The sequence below is a fragment of the Aspergillus mulundensis genome, assembly GCF_003369625.1.
Source record: "Aspergillus mulundensis strain DSM 5745 chromosome Unknown scaffold_7, whole genome shotgun sequence".
In the NCBI taxonomy this organism is placed as follows: domain Eukaryota; kingdom Fungi; phylum Ascomycota; class Eurotiomycetes; order Eurotiales; family Aspergillaceae; genus Aspergillus; species Aspergillus mulundensis.
In genome coordinates this window covers 1278251-1301790 of record NW_020797895.1, presented here as the reverse complement: position 1 = coordinate 1301790, position 23540 = coordinate 1278251, and the positions used below count along the sequence as shown (strand labels likewise).

The window sequence follows — 23540 nt, the reverse complement described above, 5'->3', positions numbered from 1 at the left end:
GGAGGAGAAGGAAGAGGGCCGGGATCGATCGCTGTAGAAGGCGTTCGTCCTCACTAGCCTCAAAAAGCAGCGGTTGCACCGCCAATCATTACCCTACTGTGGCTGTTCTTTCAACTCTGCCATAAACCAAATGTGAAGCGTCCTGTCAACGTACTTTGACAGATTGCTTTATCATGCTTTCTCAAGACTTCTATCCGTCTGGACTTTGAAGTCTGAACTGTGTTGACCTGACTCCACCACGTGCGATTTAACCATGGAATGTGGGACTCTAACCGAGGTACTCCGTATGGTTCTGGTAGCGCTATGCTATCAATGCGTAGGACCCCATAAAGAACTACTCCGAGCAGACAGCATCAAGATCATCATCCAACTGAGTCATGAAGACCGCAAATTATTAGATGCCGCTCTTTCATATTATTTGCAGGCAACCTGACATGCTTGCATTGATGCCGATCACGGGTTCAGCCACTGTCCGTAAGTAAGCCATCTTATTTGATCTTTCTCAAAACTCAGAAAAAGCTTGGATTATTGACGAGACCTTCCAAGTTACTCCGTACACTACTACTCCGTAGCTAGAAGTTTTTCAGAGGGCAATACCCTACTCCGTATGTCAATCGACCTACAAGTTACCTATAGAACAAACACTGCACAGAGCCAGGCGTATTCAGATTTCAGAAAGCAGACGCAGATAGCTCAACTTCTCAAGGCCCACGGCCTAGGAACTGAGTCAGGACTCCCAAGGTGTGGATCCAAGGCGCTGGTGCACTGTGCACAATACTTGTGCAGTGGGTTATACCGCGCTAGCTTCATCGGCTAAATTATGCAAAGGTTTTAGCCAAGCCCGAGCCTACACCTAAGTTCCCACCTCAATTTCTTCACCTTGACCGGGCCATGACAAACCAATAAGAATGAAGCCGGTTATATGACGACTTCTATACCATTTCATGAACCCGTCTGGTCCTGCATCGTGTACGACTTGACGACCAAGGGAAAGGCCAACAGTCGCGAAGAGCCGGGAGTGCCTGGAGTGGCGTTCTTGGCGTGTCGCCACCGACCCCGTTTCCTGAGGCGCCGCGTATCGATCCGTTTGAGATAGACTGTACGATTGGCTCGAGATCGCAGCAGCATTACGTCGGTGGTCAGAACGGCCAGAGGAACTGCATGCGCGGTGCACAGAACGTCGTACGTACAGACCAAGTCAGAGACTGGAACAACCGGAAGCTGGGATGGCGAGACCAATCGAAGCTTCAATTCCATGGAATATCAAATCCGAGCTACTTATAGCAATGGCCATCAAATAATATCAAATGTTCCAGAACTGAAAATCTCGGCCTTTTCCCCACCAGGTTAAACTGGGCCAATGCTTCACCTTCTAATGGCGATCGGCTCCTCGCCTCGATCTTCGGTAACACGCTCGCACTCCCATTCTCGAGTCTCATCATTATTCCGTCTGAGCATTAACATCACCAAGCAGTTCCTCTGAACGCAGCCCCTTCGTCGTCTCTCGTTCTTCATTTGAAACTACTGCGTGAAACCATTGAAGGGATACTCGAGGCAGAGGACGGTAGGACCCTAGCAGCGAGTAAGTATAGGAGCCACAGTCCCGGGAGCTTCCCCACCCTCATCTCCGTTTGTCTCGCCTCTGTGCTTTGCGCTGCTGTCAATCTTTTCTTCTGCTTCTCCCCTGCATCATCTTCTCTGTGTCTGCTTTATTCTCTTTCCATCCTCACTCTCTTGTCCATATCATTTTCTCCTGTTCTACTGCTCCTTCTTTTTACATTCCCTAGGCTCACCCACTTTCCATCTTCTCAACACTAATCAGTATCAGTCGCATTCATTTGGATTCATAGACAGCTCCCCCCACTACCTCTAATCGGCCCGTCTGGCCTGGTGCCGCCATGTCAACGCCTGTACACGAGATATCTGAACCGTCATATACGCAGCCGGACAGAAGGCCGAGGTCAGATTCTTCGCCGACGATTGACGAAGACACCTACGTCCATGACGGTTCGCAACTCCACGATGGAGCTCACCGAGCCCAGCATGGGGCTCATCTCCAAGTTGATACCACTTTCCAAGACTTCGACAAAACAAGTCGATCGCCCTCCGCGGCACGAGAGCAGGCTATGCGACTTGAGGACGATTTAGCAGTACTTGAAGCTGAACGAGTGGCCTCGCGCTCGACTCATGGAACCGAGAAGGACGGCCGAAGCGGTGATGTCCACTCTTTGAGTCACTCCCGTTCACGCCGGGCGGAAGACGTTGATGAGTTTGACGAAGCCACGAATCCATTGCACGAGAAGGCTGCTGTCTACAATCCACCTGAGAATCCCTCTACTGGTATTTCGAAATTCATCAAACGAGTCCACGAATCCAGCTTCATCGTCCGTTATTTCACTTACATTGTGCCTCTTGTTTTGATACTACTCATTCCCCTCCTAGTCGGCGCACTGGCCTTTCCAGATGCAAGCGTGGGTGGTGTCGAATTACTGTGGTTCTCCGTCTGGTTGGAAATCGTTTGGTTGACGCTGTGGGCTGGAAGAGTATGTTGCACCATCCCTGGTCATATCCCTAACTGCAGATACTAACGAGTGTGGCCAGATTGTTGCTAAACTTCTGCCTACTCCTGTCAACTTAATTGCCAGCATCTTCACCAACAGTTCCAAGAAATGGCGCGATGTCGCCAAACAGCTGGAGCTGCCTGTCACTCTCTTCCTCTGGTGGCTCGGTGTGGAGATTTCTTTCTTGCCTACCATGAAAAATCACCATGTTGACGGGAACAACCGCACTAGAAGCTGGGAGAACACACTCAACAAGATTATCATCTCAATATTCGTCTGGACTATTCTGAATCTCGTTGAAAAGTTCCTCCTTCAGCTCATCGCCATGAGCTTTCACAAACGAACGTACTCGGACCGGATTGAGATCAACAAGTTTCAGATTGGCAGTCTAACTAAGTTGTACGCCTTCTCTCGGGACAGGATCACGGAGACCGACGAAGCTTTCGAGGAGAAGCAGGACAAGTCAGGAAGTGGGACTAAGACTCCTTTGCATTACGCAGGAAAGGCCAGGGGCATTGCTCTCGGCGCGTTGAGCAAAGTCGGAGACGTTGCTGGAGCGGTTGCGGCTGACTTCACTGGCCGAAAAGTCAACAGCAGCAGTCATCCTTCTCAGGTCGTTCTCGCTCTATTGCGAACAACGGCGGGCTGCCAGACCTTGGCACGACGCCTCTACCGTACCTTCGTTCGTGAAGGTTTCGATACTGTATTCCCCGGCGATCTCAAAGAGGCATTTGACGACAATGATGAGGCCGAGGCAGCCTTTAGCATGTTCGACAAGGATATGAACGGTGACATCTCCATGGAGGAACTGGAGGCAGTCTGTGTAGAGATTGGTCGCGAACGCAAGGCCATCACTGCGTCTCTGAAGGATCTCGATTCAGTCGTTTCTAGGCTCGGCAATGTCTTCGAGTTCTTTGTTGCCGTTATCGCTATCATCGTGTTCCTCACCCTCATCTCAACTTCTGCTGCTGGTGTCCTTACATCGGCCGGTTCCAGTATTCTCGCCCTGTCTTGGCTCTTCTCCGCTACGGCTCAGGAATTCCTTCAGTCTGTCGTTTTCGTCTTCGTCAAGCATCCCTTCGATGTTGGTGACCGTGTCACTATCTACGGTAATTCTGGTGATGCCGGTCTGGGCGACGATTACTACGTCAAGCAAATCTCGCTTCTCTATACCGAATTCAAAAAGATGCAGGGGCACATCGTCCAGGCGCCGAACAGCTATCTGAATACCTTGTTCGTTCTCAACCAGCGAAGATCCGGAGCGCTTGCGGAAGCTGTCCCCATCATTATCAAATACGGCACCACTTTGGAGCAAATGGATGCGCTTCGCCAACGTCTTCTCGAATTTGTCCGAAGTGAACGTCGTGAGTTCCAGATGAACATTCTGACCGAGCTACGCGCAGTCACTGAGAACTTCTCCGTCACTCTCAATGTCGTCTTTTTCTACAAATCCAACTGGCAGAATGAAGGTCTACGTCTTCAGCGCCGTAACAAGTTCATTTGCATGCTCATGGTTGCGTTGCAAGAGATTGGCATTGAAGGACCTCGCATGAACCTCCAGGGTGCCAGTATCGATATTCCTTATCACGTTGCTGGTTATCCTCCACCCTACCAGGCTCGAGACGCTGCTCACCCAGCCAACGATGACAGCTCGCACCCACCACCTACCCCGTTGAGTGGCGACGAGCACCACCAACCCGGCCACAGTCCCTCCATTCGCCGTCCCTCAATTCTCCGCAAGGGTATGACTACTGCCAACGCCAGAGCTCGCGGCGTGTCCATTTCCTCTCGAAAGCACGTAGACTTCTCGCTCGGTATGCGCGATGTCGCCACCAACGACATCATGGGCGATGTGTTTGAAGCACGCAGTCCCGTCAACGAATCTACCCTCCGACACGTAATTGCCGAGCGCCGAATCCAGGAGGAAGAGGCTGAACGGCGGAGCACAGAACTCTCTCGTCAACAAACCTCGAATTCTCGTACTAATCTCAGCGTACCGAGTAACTCCCACGAGGGTCGGCGCTCCACCGATTCCCAAGGCGGACACAGTCTATCCTCCCTCAGCCGCAATCGATTCTTCCGTCATCGAGCCAACTCCCGCAGCAGCCGACAGGAAGACCTGATGGAGCAAGGTCGTTCTTCAGAGCAAGGTTCTTCCTCGGCGGCCGCCATCCGTCCTCTTTCGCCTTCCTATCATCCTGACGAGAAGAGGCTATGAGTTGATGTCCTACCATTGCCATTTGATAAGATTTAGAATCCTCGTGATTTACCTTAGTCCTCTTGCCCTCATCACCCATCGTCCCTCACTATAATTCCTTTTCTTCCTTCCTCATACATATTCCAATCTACCTTCCTTTAACTTCCTTCTACCTCTTCAGACATATATGCCTCCAGCATCTATTCCTTGGTTCAATCATCTGAAGCGCTCCTTTGCTTGATACATCATACTGCGGCGGCTATCTGATACCTTCCTTCTCCGCTTGATATCTACCTGTCTGTCTACTTTTTTTGTCTATCACCAACTTCATGCTACATAAATCATGCGCACATACAATTAACCAAATATACTATTCTCCATCTCTAACTCTTATATTCCTCACATGCCAGCAATACTCAATATGAACTCTGAGTTAATTTGATGTCCTCTGGTCTTCTCAGTCTAGTTTCGATTGCAGCCGAACATCAGGTGAATGGATATATATCAGGCTCGACGGGAAAAGACTGCTCTAGTAGTAAAATCACATAGCCGCTGAAGTTTTGTTTACTGCTTTTACCCCATTTGATCGAATGGTTCCATCCCATCCATACCCTCGCGAGTCTGACAGTGTAGATAGTGCGGGGGTCTGCCTTGGCCTATATGAAGGCATAACGGAGGCCCCATAGATGTTGACCCTTAGGTATACTACCAACCTCTCATGAGCTGAACGGCGTCGTGGCGTCCATAGCTAGCCGTGTTTTCTCCATGCATCCATCGTCTTCTTGTTCAGGTCCTATTGTTCCTCGGCGATCGCCAATAGTTATAGTATACTCTGCGTCGCTGAAGAAACCTCGGTATATATATGTCCAGAGCGCTTGGACTACAAGCAAAATTTACTTAGTTTCTTAAATCTACCCTACAATAATTTCCTTTACCCGTACATCGTAGTTATTTCGTTAGTGGCATCATCAAGCTCGATCCTTTATAGCTATCTCGCTACCCTAGAACCCAAAAAGAACCGTATCCAGATCACAACAGCACCATCCGGGTTTCGGTAAGGATATAAATTGGACCTGAAAAGGTAGGTAACATACATACGACAGTCTCGAAGTGCAATTTGCCTTGGTCTGGCCTGGCCCGGGGGTTTTCCAGATACCCAGTGCCAACCAAGGTGAGCCTGAAAGATAGATACAAACGAAAACAAAAGTCTCGAAGCGGAGTAAGATAAAGTATACCTAGGCAGACATACAGGAGAGATTAACCTTCCGAGAGAGAAAGCACAAAGAAAGAAGATCAAAAGAATGCATGCGCAACTCGAACAGCCTGGTCGAGTGAGGATAGACAAAGATGGATATCGCGCCCAAACACCCGCTTAAGCCCTGAACAGATAAAAAAGAAAGGAACCGTATTTTGACAAAATGGTGAGTGATCAGAAACAGTGGTAAAAGAAGAAACAAGTCGTCATGGTGGGCATAAAAGGGGCGTGTAATGTATAAAAGTATGACATGAAGGGCGAATGTGGGTTAAGACACTATCGCTGAAAGGACCAAACGCGCATACAAGACGCTCGAGCAATTCTACGGTGTATAGAAAGACATAGACATGATTTCTATCTCTTCCTCTACCTTCCTGGTCGAGGGGTCTTTTCTGAATCCGGATGCGGGCACGGCGTATGCATAGGCCGAGGCGTAGCATCAGAATCCGGAATGGGTGTGAGACTTGACGATGTATCTGGTCTTGCGTCGACAGTACCATCTGACAAGATAATAGGAATAGGGGGTGTGCTCGGGTATGCTTCGTCGGAATTCTGAGAGCGGCCGGGGAAGACGACGGGAGGAGTTATCTGTCCTCGCTTAGGAGATTCGGAGTTCGCGCGACTGCCTGCCCTTTTGTAGATCTCCGTGATATACCGAGAGAACGGTGGCTTGGCATCAGGTGTCAAAAGTATCGATCTTGAGGCTAGAGCTAGAGGAGATGGGGAATTTCCTGGGCTTAGGTCGTCTTCGATAGATGCCAAAATAGCTTCTTCGGGAATGTTGAGCTCTTCAAACCTGTTTTCCAACGAGCTTCGACCAGACCGAATCTTCCCATGTTCATCTGCATCGTCGGAATCACCACTCATGCTTCGTTCTCCAACCTCTTTATCTCTCTTAAGCAGATCCTCGTTGGTGCTAATAACGCTGCCTCGGCTGTTGGTTCTCATCATCTCGATACCGAGTTTAGAGCCAGGCCGACTCGTGCGATTCCTCGGGCTTTGCGTCCTTGCCGGCAAATTGCCAAGCTCCTCGTCTTCGTCATCACCAGACTCGGCACACTCGTAGCGTTTGTGCTCGAGCGACTCTCTCTTGGCTCGAATGGCTTCACTAGAGCGCTGTTTTCGCGGAGTGAGCATACCCGAAGGACTCAACGTTGGTGGACTTGAGGCAGCGCGAGGCAAGCCGGGGAACGGCACTGTGGTGCTCTGAGTCTCGCGATTCGAGTCTGTACTTCCCTGTCCAGTAGCCGAGTCCTCAGACCTGGTTATTCCCAAGCCCCCTGAGCTCTGGGCCCAGTCATCTGCTTGTCGGCTTACAATGACAGGGACTTCTTCAGCTTTGATGGAATCCAAATCGCCGAAATAGCTACTGCCGATGGATTCCTCACGACTAGACCCGCGATAAGAGCTAGATGGCACAAGCGCGTACCCTGACGATACCGTTGAGCTTGGACTATGCTCCGACTGGGCAGGAGGCGTATGACGAGCAGCAAACACTGACGGGTTGTAGTCTTTCGGTGGCGGCTTCCACTGACAGAATTTACAAAGCACCTCGGTCAGCTTTGTTAGGGTCGGCGGCTTTTCAATGAGCGAGTCGAAGTGATGTGTTTCCGGAAGATCCTTGAGATAACTGGTGACCGCGATTATGGGCGTATGGCGATTGGCGCTACGAGTTTCTCTGACCATCCGCGCAACGTCCGCTCCGTTGACTTGCGGGAGCTTGAACTCAGTCATGATGATATCAAATTGCACCTCACTAAGCGCATAGCGTACTGCTTCTGCCCCATTGGCAACTGTAATGGTACGGCAACGGAGACGCTCGAAGAGACGTTCCATGACCAAGCGCGAAATTGGATGATCTTCGCAAATGAGTATATCCAAAGGTCGGAAAAAGGGACCATCAGCAAAGTTGATTTGAGACATCCGCCTTGAGCTCTGGCGGCGCCGCTGCACCTTTAGCAGGGCTTTTGTACGTGGGTCCTCATTGTCTGAAGAAGAGGGCGAGACATCGAACAATTGGCTTCGGCGTTTGTGGTGGCCAGCGACGTAGGTTTCTCTAGCTAGTGATGAAGAGAGTTCACCATCCTGTGATCCTATAGTTTGAGACCGTGTTCTTGTAGTCGGAACACTGCTTTGGCGATGGGGACTCGGAACGGTTTTATCGGGAGAATGTGGTCCACCTCGATTGGGCTTTATTGGAGACGATGATGCAGAGCCAAATTTATTGCTGTTTGCCACCCGAGTCTGATCTGCAGAGCTAGGCTGGAAAGATCCACTAGACTGATGAGAAGCGGTAGTTGAAGACGATCCCGAGGTCTTTCTGCGCTCGTGATTATGACCTGTGCTGAACTGCACTAGAAGAGGAGACGAAGGCTGCGAGGGGCGGCTTGGTGACGAGTTGGCCTGACTGAGAGTGGATGGTGACGCAGGCCTATTGTTTCCCTTCGATTGAGACATGGTCCGTTGAAGGGACATAGGCAATGGACTTCCATCTAGTGACGGTCCAGACGAGGGTGGTGCTGGGCCTGGTGCCTGGGATTGACCTTGGTTCTGCTGCGGCGGCTGAGAGCCTGCGTTGCTCGACTGCCGCTGTTGTGCTTGCAACGCTTCCTGTCGTAGCTTCTGGATCACATCCTTGTTGGCTTTCTCCAACATTGGAAGGTTCTTAAAAGCGAAATTCCCAAAGTCGTCTGCTAATGAAGGCTCACTGAGTCTTCTGCTCCGGGACTCCCGAACGTGTGGAGGGATATGCAGAGGCATCAAGGGTCGTTTGATCGAGTTGACCTGCGTGCGAACTTTGTAAAGTGCGTCATGCGGTCTATCGATGTACGAGCCCGTGGTGACTGGAGGTTGAGGGGAGCTCTCTTCTTCTTCAGTGAAGGCCTGGAGTGTGGCACCACGGCCGTCGAAGTATTCGGTATCTTCAGGGTTTTCCAGGTTGGGGACAAACTGAGCCTTATCCTCTAGAAGAGTATCCCAATGAATATCTGCGAACCAAGAATGACTCCGGATCTCTGCCCCGCCGCTGGGGAATTTTTCTTCCGAATTTGCGCCTATTCTCTCACGGGGGTTGATGGCCATGAGCTTGTTCATGAGGTCAATGGCTTCAGGTGATGCCAGTTCTTCAATCTCGTCCGGCCAATTAATTCTTCGATTGAGTATGTTTTCAAACACCTCGTCCGGGGTGGCCGCGTTGAAAGGCGGGTAGCCGAAGAGAAATTCAAACATTATACAGCCCAAAGACCACCAATCACTCATTTCGTCCTGACCAACACCATTGATCGTCTCGGGCGCTAGATAATCCGGTGTACCCACGAAGCGTCTGCTATGATCTTCGGGATCAAACAGCGCCATCAAAGGAGGTATCATGGTTTGCTGAGGTGGGGTACCGGTGGACACGTTGCTGTGTGACGGTTGAAGTGGATGCAGATACGGAGATTCTCCTGGCTCGCTCTGGCGTTCCTCCTCATGTGCGCTGTCAGAAGGAGGCGGGGGAGGAATGGGGATTGCACCAGGCGTTTCACCTCCTTCGTTTAATGACAGTGTTCGAAAGATCGCATTCAAATTCTCGCTGCCCCCACTGTCACTGCGATACCCAGATGCTCGTCGCGAGGTTTGTCGATTAAGACCACTTTGATTGAGGCTGAAGTAGGACGGCTGAGGCATGCTTCCCGCTACATCTGGGGTGATCAATGGAGTAGATCCTGGTGAGCCACTACCCTGGAAGTCAAATGAAGCAGATCGAGACGAGGCGATGGATGTGGCTCGAGGAAACGAGCCTTGCTTTATCATGTCCGCCGATTGTTCGTTCATGCTCTTTAGAACACGTTTTTGACGACCGACTAGTCCCATGCGAGACAGCCCAAAATCTGTTAACTTGAGATGGCCCTTTTGATCGATGAGTAAGTTATCTGGTTTGAGGTCACGATGCACGATGCCGCGACTGTGAAGATGCTCCACGCCCAGGACAACTTCAGCAATGTACTTCTTTGCCCAATCCTCAGGCAATCCACCTAGGATTTTGACAAGCGAAGCACAGTCGCCCCCGTTCAAATACTCCATGACGAGGTAGAGGTAGTCCTTACTGGAGAAGGTCCAGTAGAGCTTAGCAACGAAATCACTTTCCCCTTGCCACATCATGATCGCTCGCTCGGCTTTGACATTCGTGACCTGGTTCTTGGCAACCATGTCGGCCTTCTTAAGTACCTTGATCGCATAGTATTCCCCAGTAGTCTTCTTCTTGGACAGATAGACACTGCCAAATGCACCTTTGCTGATTGGTTTGATGATCTCAAAGTCTTTGATGGATGGAGGTACCGGGCGCGGCTGGGGTTGGCTGGCGGTTGTCAAATGGGGCGACACAGGTGGCCTAGGCAAGTCGGAAGACGTCGTTGACGATTGACGGCGATGATGCCGATAGTGATGAAGAGCTAGTTCGCCTAGATTGGCCGAGGGCGATACGACTGGAGATGATAAGCTCTCAGCCCCAGTAGAAAGACGCGGCTTAGGCATACGTAGTGGTGAATGAGGGCCAGACGGCCTAGCGGGGGAATGCTGTCGCCGAGGGGAGCTGGACAGCCCAGGAAGTACCAGGCTTCTGCGCTTACGTTCCAGGCTTAGATCGGACGAAGGGGAATCAGTTCTCATAGCTCCAGTGATCGAAGACGAGACAATGCTGCTATCACTTTGGTCGCCTGAATCAATATCAGCCAACGACAGCCCGCGTCGCGACGGTTGAGATGTCCCTAGCAGCCCAGCGACACTCCTGTGTGAACGAGGGGTAGGACATTCCATCGGACTAGATGGACCGGTTGAGACTGCAGCAGATGACGACTTCCCCTCAGAGGAATGACCTGATTGGAAACGGTCCTGTGCGTTGCGCATTGACATGGTCAAAGCCGAGACTGGCGGGGGTAACTCAGGCTCATGACCAGCATTCTGCGCGAAGATAGAAGACAAGGGAGCAGCTGCGTCGGAAACGGGATCTTCTGGAGGCGTCTCATCGTCAGAAGAGCTGGAATCGCTGAGCTGGCCGGCGGCGATACGTTCAGCTTTTCTCAGTGCTGCCGCAATGCATTCTTCCACCAGCACTGTATACTCAATACGAATTCTCTCCGCGTATTCAACAATCCGGCGATGACGAACAACCGCATCGACCTTTGATCTGGCCACTTGCTCCGTATCCATGCACAGTGCAGCAAGACCTTGTTCCTGCTCCAGAGTATTCGAGCTCGGCGATTGCCATTGAAGCACCTGGGAAATTCGAGACTCCGACTGCGGTGACATGGTTCGAAATTCGTCACCGTTATCGCCACGGGGCTCTCGAAGAACAGGCATGTTGATTTCAAGTGCCGTATCACAAAGATCGAGAATCAGCTCGACAACTCGAGCTAGCGGACGCCGTACTGCAAAAGAGCGGGCGCGTGCATGCGCAGCCCCTGAGACTGACTGGTCCCTAGACCTAGGAGGAGTAGCAGGAGCAGAGCTAGTGGTAGATGCCGACCCTGAAGAAGGCACCGAGGCGCCAGGCGAGGGCCCGATCGGTAGACCTTTATACTCTGGTTGAGGCAAGGTAGGCGAGCCACCATCGCGGGAATTCGTTGGCCTACCCTGCCGCGCCTCCAGCGCATCGAGCACCCTGACAATAGCATGACGGTGCTCATTGAGGTTCTCCTGGGCGATCTGAACGTCCATCTCTGCTTGATGTTCTTGGAGACAAAGGTCCGAATGCTTTTCGAACCACCAAGGAGTTATTTGACGCTCACAGATGCGACACAAAACAGGCTCCGGCGCAGGGTGTTTAGATTGATCCGGCTCGTTGGCAGCGGCCTCCGCTAGAACCGTTAGGTAGTTTGCTAAAACCTCCGCTCCTACGCCTAATGACTCTACCAATGACGATGGTAAATCGATGGTAACTTCTCTTGGCTTGGAAAATGGTCGTAGCATCCACATAGTCTGTTCAAAATCATGTTAGTTTCATTCTCGTTCTATACATCAAACGAAAACTTACGTGAGCGACGCCCTCAGCCGTACGGTCATAAACCATAATACCCTGCCCTTCCAAGTTCAGAATATCCGGGCCACGGGCGTCAACCTCGGACAAGGGCTCTTCGATCACACTGTCCGCTCCATCTGTCTGTTCCCGCTTTAGGGGCTGAGGTTCAGGTGAGTACTTCAACACCGAATCAGGGCCCAACTGCACTGAAACGCGAATGAATCGGCTGCGGGAGTCGTCCTCTTTGAGCGATTCTATCGCGTCACAGAAAGCACTTTTGTTCTCCACCAGAACATCCGAGATCAACCGTCGCTCTATCGTCTCTGGAGCCGTGCCCACGACCTGCTTCCAGGACGGACTAACCCATTTGACACGGCCTTCCAAGTCGAGATCGACGATGACATTCAGTGTTTGCTCCGCTGCTTCCCTCAAGTTTTCCCGTTCTTCCCGCATATTATCACTGCTCAAGGTACGCATCGTAGGAAAATTCTTCGGATCGACACTCCGGGCCTCCTGCCGTAGGGCATTTACGGCCGGGGGAGTAAGGTACTGTACATTTTCCGTGCCATTGTCCGCCATGTTGGCGAGACGATACCGCCGAAAGGAGGGGACAGGTCCGCGTCGGAGGAGTCAGAGGGCGTGGAACAATGGAATATCCGTCGAGGTCAATATAGGTTTCGAGCAGAACCGTCTGCAGGGCAGAGCGGGTGCCCTTGTTCGTTGGTTATGGACTCATTCGCTGCATTAACCGGCCATGGCGGGATCGCGGGGAGTGGTGAAGAGCACAAGCAGCCCTACCGCGACAGAGAATCTGATCAGAACTGCAGATATGACAGCCGAAGCCGTGCTCTCTTCTCAATAATAAGAGGGCCTGAAAAAAGAGCGACGGATCACGTAAGAGGCCGTCGAAACTTGAAACTGCGTGAGAGAAGGCGGTTATGCGGGGGATTTGAATGGCGCGACGGTCAACGCGATGCCGGGATGATCCACACCAGTTAGGGTCCGAGCAGGAATGGGTGGTCAAATGGTCGTCCGAGTCTCAGAACAGAGTATCCAGGAAGGAGAGAACTATTTCGAAGACGGGGATAAGTGGACGATAGATAGACAGTGCCCAGAGAATAACGGACTGAAAGTCAAGAAGCAGAGCGAGTGCTCTGACGATGCCCGGCCAATAACACGAGGTTGCGGCCTGACTAAGACACTAGCGGATAAACGGTCGGTATGATCACGTGAGTTTGCCAAAAACATTCACGGCCTAGCTATCTCGATTCCCAATCGCAGTTAGTTAAACAACCTGGCCAGCTATGTTTTCTCAGGTGGAGCGTGTCCCGTTATCTCGAAAGCAATATATGTTGTTGTGATGAAACTAATTGACTCGTCCCAGTAGAAAGTACGGGTCCGATCTGTTCTACCGTATGATCACCGTCTGCTCCACACCTACGGGAGAATCGAGGACGCCACAAACAGACGCCATTCATTCCTCAGTCTAAGGCCGCATCGCGGAAGAGAGTCCCAATATATCCTGCAGAAATGGATCTGGCTCATTCGCGTTTCTAACTCCGCCGGAAAAGCGGATGAAATCGAGTCACCATTGCTGTTTACTCGGCCAGTTTCCGGCGCCGGTAGCAGAAAGTCCGTTATTCGCCAGGATCCCGGCCCTCCTGGCATCATTAGCGTCAACTATGCTTTCTACGTACTGCTGGAATTTGAGACGGCACGTTATTCAAGGGTGGAGGATAAATATAACATATCCATGGATATAAGATGACGCTTGTCAAGATAGTCATCCTCGCTGCCATCGCCGGTCGACCCAGGACAATCGACCTCGACACGCCGCGGACGGCCCGACGCCACGTATGAAGCCGTTGATCCTGTCATCTAGCTGTACGTGCTATTCGATATCGACTCTCAACAGCGGTAAATGAAGCCTTTTGTCCTACCTGTCCTTCAGGTCCCAGCCATCATGGGTTGTCCAATATCGATTTATTAACAGTCACTGTTATTGCATAACACGCATGCAGTGCTGTATGCAGTCTGGTTCGAGATATCTTATTGGACCAGTGAGCGCCACTTTCCTAGCTACTGGCTGGTAACTGTATCAGGTGCTTCGCTGGCCCATGGATGGCTGCGTCCAGACCCAAATGGCAGCCTCCTCACTTGACTCTTTTCCCTCCGGCGATGTCATCACCCAGGGATATTGGACGAATTTAGAATCGGAGGCTGCTGGGCCGATGACACTATCTTGCAGATGGGCAAGGCTGGTTGATTCTAGACGAGGAACTCGTCTGGGGGCTATACTGGCTATCTCTTATCTCCCATCCCAAAAGTTCGCTTGAGGCATTACTCCGGAATTCAAAAGGACCCTATGGGTGCTCCAATTGAATTAGTTGTGGACACTAAAGGACTCAGCGGAACTCCAAAAGACCATCAGTACTCCATCGGGCATGTTTATCACTTCCGCAAGGGTCACTCTCAAACGCTTATGATTCCATAATGAATCGGCGTTGCATGCTCTGTACACCAAAATACACCACCGGTGGGATACATTGGCATGAACTCTCGTCAATAACCAACCAGCTAAGCGATGCGTCCCGTGATAGAATCCGATCTATGCGCATTAAGGGATCTGCCGATAGATTAACGTCTTCGACAAGGGCAAGAGAAACCGCCTGGTAGTGTTCTGGAAAGAAGACTGCTACGGAGGATCGAACCAAGGGTCCAACTCTGAGGATGCCGGAACTGCGGGGTAGGTAGAGTGGAGAGGATCGCCGAGTGGACGTCGACCGCACCAGGTTTCGAACTGACCTGGGGTCCCCGGCTGAGCACAGTCCAATCCTGATCCTTTGAACCTCAAAAGAAATTCCCCAAGTGTCACGGATGCTTTGCTTTTGGCATTTATTGGTCGAAACCTCAATTTCCAAGTTCTCAACTGCCGTGGATGGCCGCTGCAGGCCGGATCCAAATCCCAAGCCAGTAAGGATCTGAGTTCCCTTTACGTTATCACATTATGCTTTCCATGCCAACGCAGGATAGACTACATTCTACATTCTTGCCCTGGATGCCAGGACTCGGAGTTCGCAACAATCAGAAACGCAAAAATGGAATGCACCGCCCGGTCGTATCACCTACATTCCACATGAGCTGGAAACTTCTGATCTACCTATGTAGGTTTACCGCACCTGCGTCCCGAGGGCCCCATTAAAGTCGTGAATCAGAGCGGAAAGCATTTCCGGAACCCGCCATCTATTCCACGCTCATCGGCGCACAGAGTAGAGTTTGCGGGGATTGCATTTGCATTCCGACCGCGAACCTCGACCTCCAGAAGTATCAAGCACGCGGCACGCCACTAGTACTTCTCGACAAAGAGCAGCCACATACCACCTCCATTCCGATCTAATACTACAAAGGGACATGCCAACCACCCCCTCGGCATGTAGGACTCGAGAAAGCTCACTATGACCTTGATCTGCAGCATCGCGAATGACCATGCAACTCTACGTAGATACCTCAAAGACACTGCGAGAACACGGCCCCTCTCATTCTACAAGCGCAAGGGGTCCGGCATTCACCCAGGTAGCTGTGCTACCCGCCATGACAACCCCCTTCGGCCAGTCTCGCGAGCCAAGCAAAGCCGGCGAGGGTGCACGAGTTTGTGGCGTAGAAGCCGCGCTACTGAGCCCTACCTCCGAGTCCTCGACGACCATAGCAACCGGCGTGAATTATCCGTTGCCATTGTCCTGCAGGCCTGCATAACCCCTCCTCCTTTCGTGCCACACTAAATCAGTCTGGGCTCTGTTCGGTCGTAGGAGCAAATTGGCGACGTAGCTGTTACTCAGTCCATGGTATAGTTTCATATTATATTGAAGACATAATCATATCTCGATGGATGCAGGCGCAGAGGCGTATTAATCATGGTCTTGCTGCCGACACACCTTGAAGAGATCAGTCTTTCTACTTTAAGAAACTCCACGCCGGACCTACCATACAAGTAGGTAACTAGAGCTTTTGAAGTACGGCATCATGGTGCTCCTTGCATTTGCATGGTGACTCCTGGCGTAAGTGGAAGGATAGCTGGTACATCAGTTCAAAATTCCGGACTCAAAGTCAGGCACAGACTCCCAGGGAAAGTTGCACGTAGATTGCGCTAGTCCAACTATCATGTCCAAGCATTATCCCATAAAAGCGCCCTTATCAGGTGTGGTCCTAATGGGTACATGGAACGCTATCTAAGCGGAGCATCCTAGTTCACCACCTCTTGTTCTACTAGCGGCACCTGCCAGTTCCCCTCTATGTGCGACTCCCCAAGTAATCGCCCGGTGGGCATGATCCCGTAAGCCAGATATAAAGTCACTAATGGGCTGTAAGTCGATGACCCGATCCATTGGATTATCTCGTCGCAGATATAGTCGTGCGGTCGTTTGTTCAGCTAGAAAAAGAAGCTGCATATCGCTTCCCGCACCCTCCGCACCAGGGTTCTCGAGTATATTGCAAAATATCGTAATGACCGCAGACATGGAATAGAAGAGGAGGGCCCTTGCAGCAGTCAGAATTGCTTGTCGACAAGATAAGGATATACAAGGCCAGACCCATACCAGAAACTCCCTGTACTCACTCGGAATTCGGAGTCCTGCAGGAAAAGGAGTAATGAGCGGCTGGCTTCAACAGCGAGTGCGAGGCTTGATTGCAGCCCATGTATAAGTGCGCCTCCCTCCGTGGAAGGCGAGCGCCAGGCGCTGCATCGGCTACTGGCGAGGTGAATTAGATTGACACAGGAATAGTAGTTCATGTGGGTGAGGATTAGGAAGGTGTTTTTCGGCTTGTCATGTCTTGGTGCGAAAGACAGCTGCGGTCGGAGGTGCGGAGGCAGAGATATTCTCCAGCACTCGAGCTCTTCGTCGAGTTCGCGGATTGACCGGATGAGTTCGGTGTCCGATTTGCGGAGACCATTATGCGAGTAAAGGGCTGTAAACGCTCGGGATTTGACCATGCTCAGACGCAGTTCAACGGGGAAGATTGGACCGCTGATGTCGGTGTCGGTCCCAGGCGAGTGATCGAGGCATAGGTGGAGGTGCTCAGGGTAGGCTGGTGGGAGGTCAAGGGCGCAATCATCATCTTTGAGGACATGGGCTTGGCCTGTACGAAGTGCGAGGTCTTTATCGAGGGCGTAACAAAGCCAAAAAAGGGTACGGAGGTGTCGTCTAACAATTACATCTGAGGTGCCGGTAGAAGCCACTTCATCTGTCATTGTATGCGCCCCGGAAGCTATAATAAAACGCGCGGCAACGGATATGCGGTATACTGCCGTTTGCACTTCGCCGGTAAGAGAGCTAATAACTGCCTAGAATGATGAATGCTTGTTAGCACTGGGTGAACCAGATATTGATGAGCACGAATTGAGGGTTGCCAAGATCAGCACAAGGGGAAAAAAAAATACCAGTATGAGAGCTGTTTGTAACGCGTCCAGATTAAGCGGCTCTTGGATAATAGCGGGCAAGAGCGATCGCGCTTGGATAATGTACTCTCTGCATGGAGTAGGAGGCCGTGGGACATTACTGCAGGTATCAAGCTGACCCAAGCAAGAGACGAACGCCATGAAGGCAAATACGCATGCTCGCGCGCTGGGATTCGGGATACTGGACCCAAGGCCTCTCGGTTGATATGCCGCTTGGATCGTAAGAGAGAAAAGAGATGAGTCAATGACTGGGAAAATCTTGTACATGTGAGATGACAAGTACACGTCCAAGTATTGCTTCAGAACTGGTTTCTTGGGCAGTTCCAGGATCGTGCCAATGGCCAACAGGCCCGACTCGTCCATGGATGAAAGAGGCTTCTCCCAGGGAGCATGGCTGGAAGTAGGTAGAGAGATAACAACCCCAGACCGTGACTTGATCCAATGCAGGCCTTCTGGAAGCAGGTCCGGCGCACCAGCCTGAGCAACATTGATGTTCAAGATCTCCCAACCGGCAAAGTGTATTATTCTAGGGCACGGTGTCAAGGTCGTTGATGAGTAAGGTGCCCTGACTAAGGGGCCAGATCTTTCTGCAGATTCAATACCTTGAAGAGCAGTTAATCAAGCGCCTAGATGGGATTACAGTATAAGGTGTGGGTACGAAGAGACAACCAAAGGACTTACCGTGAGCCATGGCATCTGCTCTGCGCTCATCGAGCTGCCGTATACGCTCAAGTAAGCCGACTCGTTTGACTGCAGTCCTATAACCACATGAGTAGGGTAACCGCCACAATGCCACAGTAGGGAACCGCACCGGCTGGCCTGAGCTCGTTTCGTGACCCTGCGCGGACTTGGCCTTGTGTACGTACACTCCAACTGCTGATGAAGGCACCAATTACATCGTGGACGAGCGCCATCACATTTAATCTACTCCGATTAGACCAAGGTCCACAAATGAATACAAGGACTTACTTTTTTCTGATAACACACGTCGCAGGCTGTGAATTTGCGGGCCGGAGCACAGGGCGGCACCGCGGCTTGCATTCTCAAGGTGGCTTGCCTCGCTTAATGACAGAGCAATACTGTAAAGAGGTATTCGCTCGGGGCTTGCGGAGACCAAGAGAGGGATGAGAAACCATTGTGTCGAGCATATAGGGGCAACTATGGGGATGGGGCCGATGGGTAGAGACCGAGGCCATGGCCTCTTTCCTATTCGGCGCGGACTTGACTGGGTTCCGGCTCCGGAGCCTCCGCTTACTTAATCACGTCTTGCTTTCCGCGGTTCGCTCGCTCGCTCAACCCTCGCTCAATCCTGGCCCACTCTGAAACGTCCATTCTCTATGCTTGTACTTTGTTTCGCAACTTGTGGGTCTAACTCCCTACGCCATAGCAGCTTCTACCAGCTGTGCGGCTTCCTTGATGGGCTCCGATGGCCAGGTGTAGGTGAACATGTCCTTCGGAACCTCCGCGTCGGGGACATACCGACGGAGCTCATCCAGCATTTCCGCCCGCCGCTCATCGTTGGTTCTTGACATCATCATGACAGTCACTGCATGCCCGTACCGGAGCTTATTGTAAAGTCCCAGGCGCTGCGAGATCTGCTCCACGGTCGTGTCCGCGGTCATCACACCGGCAAGAGCTGCCGCATCCTCAAAAGCTTGCGCGGCGCCCTGGCCCTGATCTGTACAAAGCTTGTCAGCATCATATCATGAAAAGCGTGCTGGAACAACTTACGAGGCAGCATGGGGTGCGCAGCATCGCCAATCAAAGCGAGCTTGCCCCGGACGAAGATAGGCGCTGGATCACGAGACGCCAGACTCCATAGCTTGACATCCTCGGCCAAGCGACACATCTCCCGCAGCTCCTCGCTAAAGCCGCTGAATGTCTCGAGTAACTGGTCTACACTTCCCGCATTGTGCCATGCCGCATCACCAGGGGTGTCTGTCTCGGACGTGGACGGGTAGATTCCAGCCACGTTCAGCAACTTGCCTTTGCGGCAGGGGTACATCACTAAACGTCGATCCCGGGTCGCGAAGACATGGACCCCGTTCAGATTGATCTTCGCAAGGAGCTTTGCCGTGAGTGGGTTGTCTTGCATTTTTTCGACGGGTACTAAGAACCGGTAGCAGTTTTGACCGGTTCTTACGCTGCCTCTGTCTGTCCTTGCGATGGCGCGGACTGAGCGAGACTGTAGAGATTAACGAGGGCAGTCAGTGGAATGCTCAGATGTTACAGTTCATGGCGTAATGGACAACTTACATGGACGCCGTCGGCACCCACAATCAGGTCAGCAACGTACTTGGTTCCATCCTCAAGGACAACCTCACCGGCCTCTGCATCCTGCACGTATTTGCTAGGGTTAGTCGTGAGGAAATACTGCGTCACGGGATACTTGCCACCGACATTACCCGGGATGACAATCGGATGTCGACCCTGCGGCCGTCAATCTCTTGGGTGACCCTGTCGCGCAGAGCATTGTGTAAGTCTACCCTATGGGTCAGCACCCATTCATCGTCCACCTTCAAGGCACGCTGTTGCTCCTCCGTAACCTGTAGCGCTCATCAGTTAACGATTGTACCAGAGACAAATTGACGACCTGCGGGAAAAACCTACAATGGGAGTGCGCACGTGGTTTCCCATTGCGTCCCAGACCTGCAGTGTCTCGCACTGGACGGGTTGAAGCAAATCTAGGTTGCATTGCCAGGCTTTCAGGATGCGAGTGGCATTAGGCGCTACATGGATAGCCGCCCCGACCTCGTTGAGGAAGCTAGACTTTTCAATAACCTGATCAATCTTAGTAATGGTCTGGAGAACAAACTGCAGAATAGGCGCCTCAACCGCTGCTTACCTGCACCTGATGTCCTGCGCGGTTCAAAGCTATAGCAGCACCCAGACCACCGAGGCCTGCACCAACAACGATCACTTTGAGGGGCATTTTTAGGTAGGATGTTGAAGCGCAATGTAAAATGCTCGCAGCGAAACGAATATCAAGTCTTGAAGGGAGTGTCTATCACGCAACATATGATCTCGGACGCGTCCGCCTTATATATGTCCCCATGATGGGCCCGGACAGGGCCGGACAAACGCTCATACGACCTTGAGGTTCTCGTGGATGGCAACAATGAACATCCGTCAGCATATCCACCCGGTTCACTACCTGAATCTGGTAGCTGCAGATCATCGGTGACTGAACGCGCCTAACAAGTCTACTACTGAAGAGCTTGTCTGTTCTGCGAAGGAGGTGCACCTCGTGGGCCTAGAGTGGAGTCCTTCCGCTTATCTCATCGGAGCCTGCCCAAGCATCAGAAGCAGAGCCGTACCGTGGAGGTAGGTAGGTGGAGATCCGTGCCCTAAATTGAATCCATGGTCTAATCTACTTTTATGTCACGCATCAGAGGCAAAAGAGACCCTTCGACAAGAGTTGATCTCGGTGTTAGGATTAGTCAAGTTTTTTTGGTCCGACCTCCGAAGCAAGTCACATATTTATAGCGATGAATCCCTTTCTATACTTCGTCAGCTCCTGGCTTTATCTGGCTTCTCTCTCGATTCCTCTTGTTCCCTTCAGCCAGAGAAAGCGGCAGGTACCATGGCGATCCCCAAACCGTTCCTTACTGGCGTCATTGGCGCAGCTGTGTCGCTGCAGTTGTTGATTCTTGCCAATATGAGTTACTTGTACGGTACGGCCTATCGTGACGGCTCGCGATTCAGCACAATGAAAATGTTGTATGTTGACTATGACGGGGGAGTTGTTGGTCAGTCTGTGACAGTGGCCTACGACCAAATGAGAGGCCCCGGATTTCCATCTCTTCACGAACACTCTCAAGAAGAGTATCCGACGAGGCAAGACATTCAAGAAGCGGTCTGCAAAGGCGACTACTGGGGAGCGATCTATTCCGGCCGCGATGCCTCGTCCCGACTAGCTGGCGCACTATTCTCCTCAGAGACTGCTGAAGCTTATGATAACTCTCAGGCGCTAGGCTACGTCTATAGCAGTACCAAATATCCGGCTTACTCACAAATCGTGTCCTCGGATCTGATACAGCTTGCTCAGGCTGCAGCCGGCGTCTACAAGCAGACGAACCTCACCACAACCCTGAGTGCAATCAACATCTCCGACCCTTATGTCGCGCAAACGCTCCTCGACCCGATATCCTTCACCCCAACCGATATAAGCCCCATGAACCAAGGCGTCCGATTCTACTACAACACCGTCTCAATGGTCATGCCCATCATCATCCAATTCTTCTTCATAATGGCCATGAACGGTATCTCCATGCAAAACAACATGTTCGACACTTTCTCCGCTAGACGAAACACTATCCTCCGGTTCATCATATCCATCTGCTACACATTCATCGCCGCCCTCGTCATGACCGGATATATCTGGGCGTTCCGCGAGCACTGGGCCGTCTCATCCGGACAGTTTGCCTTAACCTGGATGGCCATTTGGCTCGCCATGCACGTCCACTTCCTGCTCATCGACTTCGCCACCGCCGTCATTCCAATGCCCTTTGTGCCGTTCTTCGTCTTGACCTGGATCATCCTCAATGTCTCAAGTACTATCGGGCCGTTCGAGCTGTCTCCGGGCTTCTACCGCATTGGATATGTGTTCCCGGCACATTCGCTCTACGAGATCCTGCTTCAGATCTGGACGGATGGATGCAATCCACATCTGTACAGGGCACTGCCCATCTTGTGGTGCGAGTGGATTGTGGGGGTTGTCTTGTTCGTGGTGGGCATGGGGCTCCGGACAAAGGCCTCTTTCAAGACGTTGCTCAGCAAGGAGAAGAGTGAAGCATGACCTTGAACTGCCTTTCCCTTTGCTGTTGTCGGTTCTTTCTCCATCTTCCCCTCTTTACATATCTATTTTTGTATGGCTTGCCTATCTACATCTTTGCCATCTACCCCTTCTACAGGCGCCGACCTTTGGAAAGCTATACCAATACCTTGCTTTTTTGTCCTTTTCTTCTGGACATCATCTTCCTTCTTTTTTCTTCATCTTCCCCGCCCCAAGTTTTCTTCTCCTCTCCTTTTCTGGACAATACCATGGATCGATATCATAGAATTAGAATTTTCTTATTTCTCCTGAATCACAACCAAGCTCAAATTCTACGTTAGTCTCACCGGGTCCCTCTGAGCTGAAAACGACCGCTCGATGAAAAACACGCCTAGTGAGATGACTTGATTTTACTTTGAAATGAGAAGAAAACAAGGGCATCACCAGCGAATGTTGGATAATGAATGCTCTTCTGAAGCATGATTAGAAGTATGTACGTAAGGCTCGCTCACAGTGTTAGATAACGTAGCCTCGGACATGGATATATTACAAACAAAAATCAAAAGGAAATCACATCTAGACCCCAATCACAGACCCTTCTTCTCGCCCTCCAAACGCCAGCGCTCAAGGAAGTACCCAACAGCCCGAGCAAGACCCTCATCAAGAGGAACAATAGGGCTGTACCCAAGGCGCTCCTTAGCCTTATCGCAAGAGTAGTACCTCGTCATACACGAGTAGCGCACCGCACGCCTCGTAAGATTCGGCGTCTTACCTACAAGCCCAAGCACCGCCTCCGCAAGACCCCCAATCGGACCGAGCAGCCACTCCGGCAGTTCCCAGACCTGATGCGGCTCGACGACCTTATCCGCAAGCGCCCAGGCGTAGTGCGTGAAGTCCCAGAAGTAGACGGGCTGGTCGTTTGTGATGAGGAAGGCCTCGCCGTCGACGCGCTCGTAGTCGAGGAGGTCGCCTTGTCCGGATTCGACGCGCTTGTGGATGGCTAGGAGGCGGAATGCGGCGAGGAGGTGCGAGTATGCGACGTTCCCGACGTAGGTGAAGTCGAAGAGGTTGTTGTTTTCGCCGAGCTGCATTTTCAGGACGGTGGGGGAGGCGTTGACGCCGTGGCTGAGCATTTTGATGATCAGCTGCCCGTCCTTTTCGCCGTAGATGCCGGACGGGCGAAGGGCGCAGGTGAGCATGGAAGAGGGGGATTTGCGGTTGTATTTTAGGACGGCTTCTTCGGCTTCGGCCTGATTTTATTCGTGATTAGTATCGGTGATGGGAGAGTAAAGGTAGGGGGGGTGGG

General features: G+C 51.7%; 6 protein-coding genes across 6 annotated transcripts in view; 2 read left to right on the top strand and 4 right to left on the bottom strand.

The window, feature by feature from the left end:
- Positions 1-1898: 1898 nt before the first annotated feature.
- Positions 1899-4779, top strand: DSM5745_07224 (Mechanosensitive ion channel family; the record flags this gene model as incomplete). The annotated part of the gene is made up of 2 exons (XM_026749240.1): positions 1899-2543; positions 2602-4779. 2 exons carry the CDS (start codon positions 1899-1901, stop codon positions 4777-4779), a joined length of 2823 nt encoding a protein of 940 aa, XP_026602330.1.
- A 1600-nt stretch (positions 4780-6379) lies between these two features.
- On the bottom strand, positions 6380-12587 carry DSM5745_07223 (protein kinase RIM15; the record flags this gene model as incomplete). Its single annotated transcript, XM_026749239.1, has 2 exons — positions 6380-11968; positions 12024-12587. 2 exons carry the CDS (start codon positions 12585-12587, stop codon positions 6380-6382), a joined length of 6153 nt encoding a protein of 2050 aa, XP_026602329.1.
- Positions 12588-16234: 3647 nt separating this feature from the next.
- On the bottom strand, positions 16235-17823 carry DSM5745_07222 (fungal specific transcription factor domain-containing protein; the record flags this gene model as incomplete). Its single annotated transcript, XM_026749238.1, has 3 exons — positions 16235-16541; positions 16601-17346; positions 17443-17823. The coding sequence occupies 3 exons, from the start codon at positions 17821-17823 to the stop codon at positions 16235-16237; spliced, it is 1434 nt and encodes a 477-aa protein (XP_026602328.1).
- A 1013-nt stretch (positions 17824-18836) lies between these two features.
- On the bottom strand, positions 18837-20392 carry DSM5745_07221 (uncharacterized protein; the record flags this gene model as incomplete). The annotated part of the gene is made up of 6 exons (XM_026749237.1): positions 18837-19138; positions 19192-19645; positions 19717-19890; positions 19947-20006; positions 20071-20241; positions 20306-20392. 6 exons carry the CDS (start codon positions 20390-20392, stop codon positions 18837-18839), a joined length of 1248 nt encoding a protein of 415 aa, XP_026602327.1.
- Positions 20393-21043: 651 nt separating this feature from the next.
- DSM5745_07220 (SNG1 family protein) lies at positions 21044-22258 on the top strand (the record flags this gene model as incomplete). The annotated part of the gene is made up of 1 exon (XM_026749236.1): positions 21044-22258. One exon carries the CDS (start codon positions 21044-21046, stop codon positions 22256-22258), a length of 1215 nt encoding a protein of 404 aa, XP_026602326.1.
- A 563-nt stretch (positions 22259-22821) lies between these two features.
- DSM5745_07219 (C-3 sterol dehydrogenase/C-4 decarboxylase) overlaps positions 22822-23540 on the bottom strand; it is a gene marked incomplete at both ends in the record, with an annotated part of 1314 nt that continues 595 nt past the window's right edge. Inside the window, one exon of the mRNA XM_026749235.1 lies at positions 22822-23484. Coding sequence (XP_026602325.1) covers positions 22822-23484 — 663 coding nt within the window. The remainder of the gene's footprint in view (positions 23485-23540) is intronic.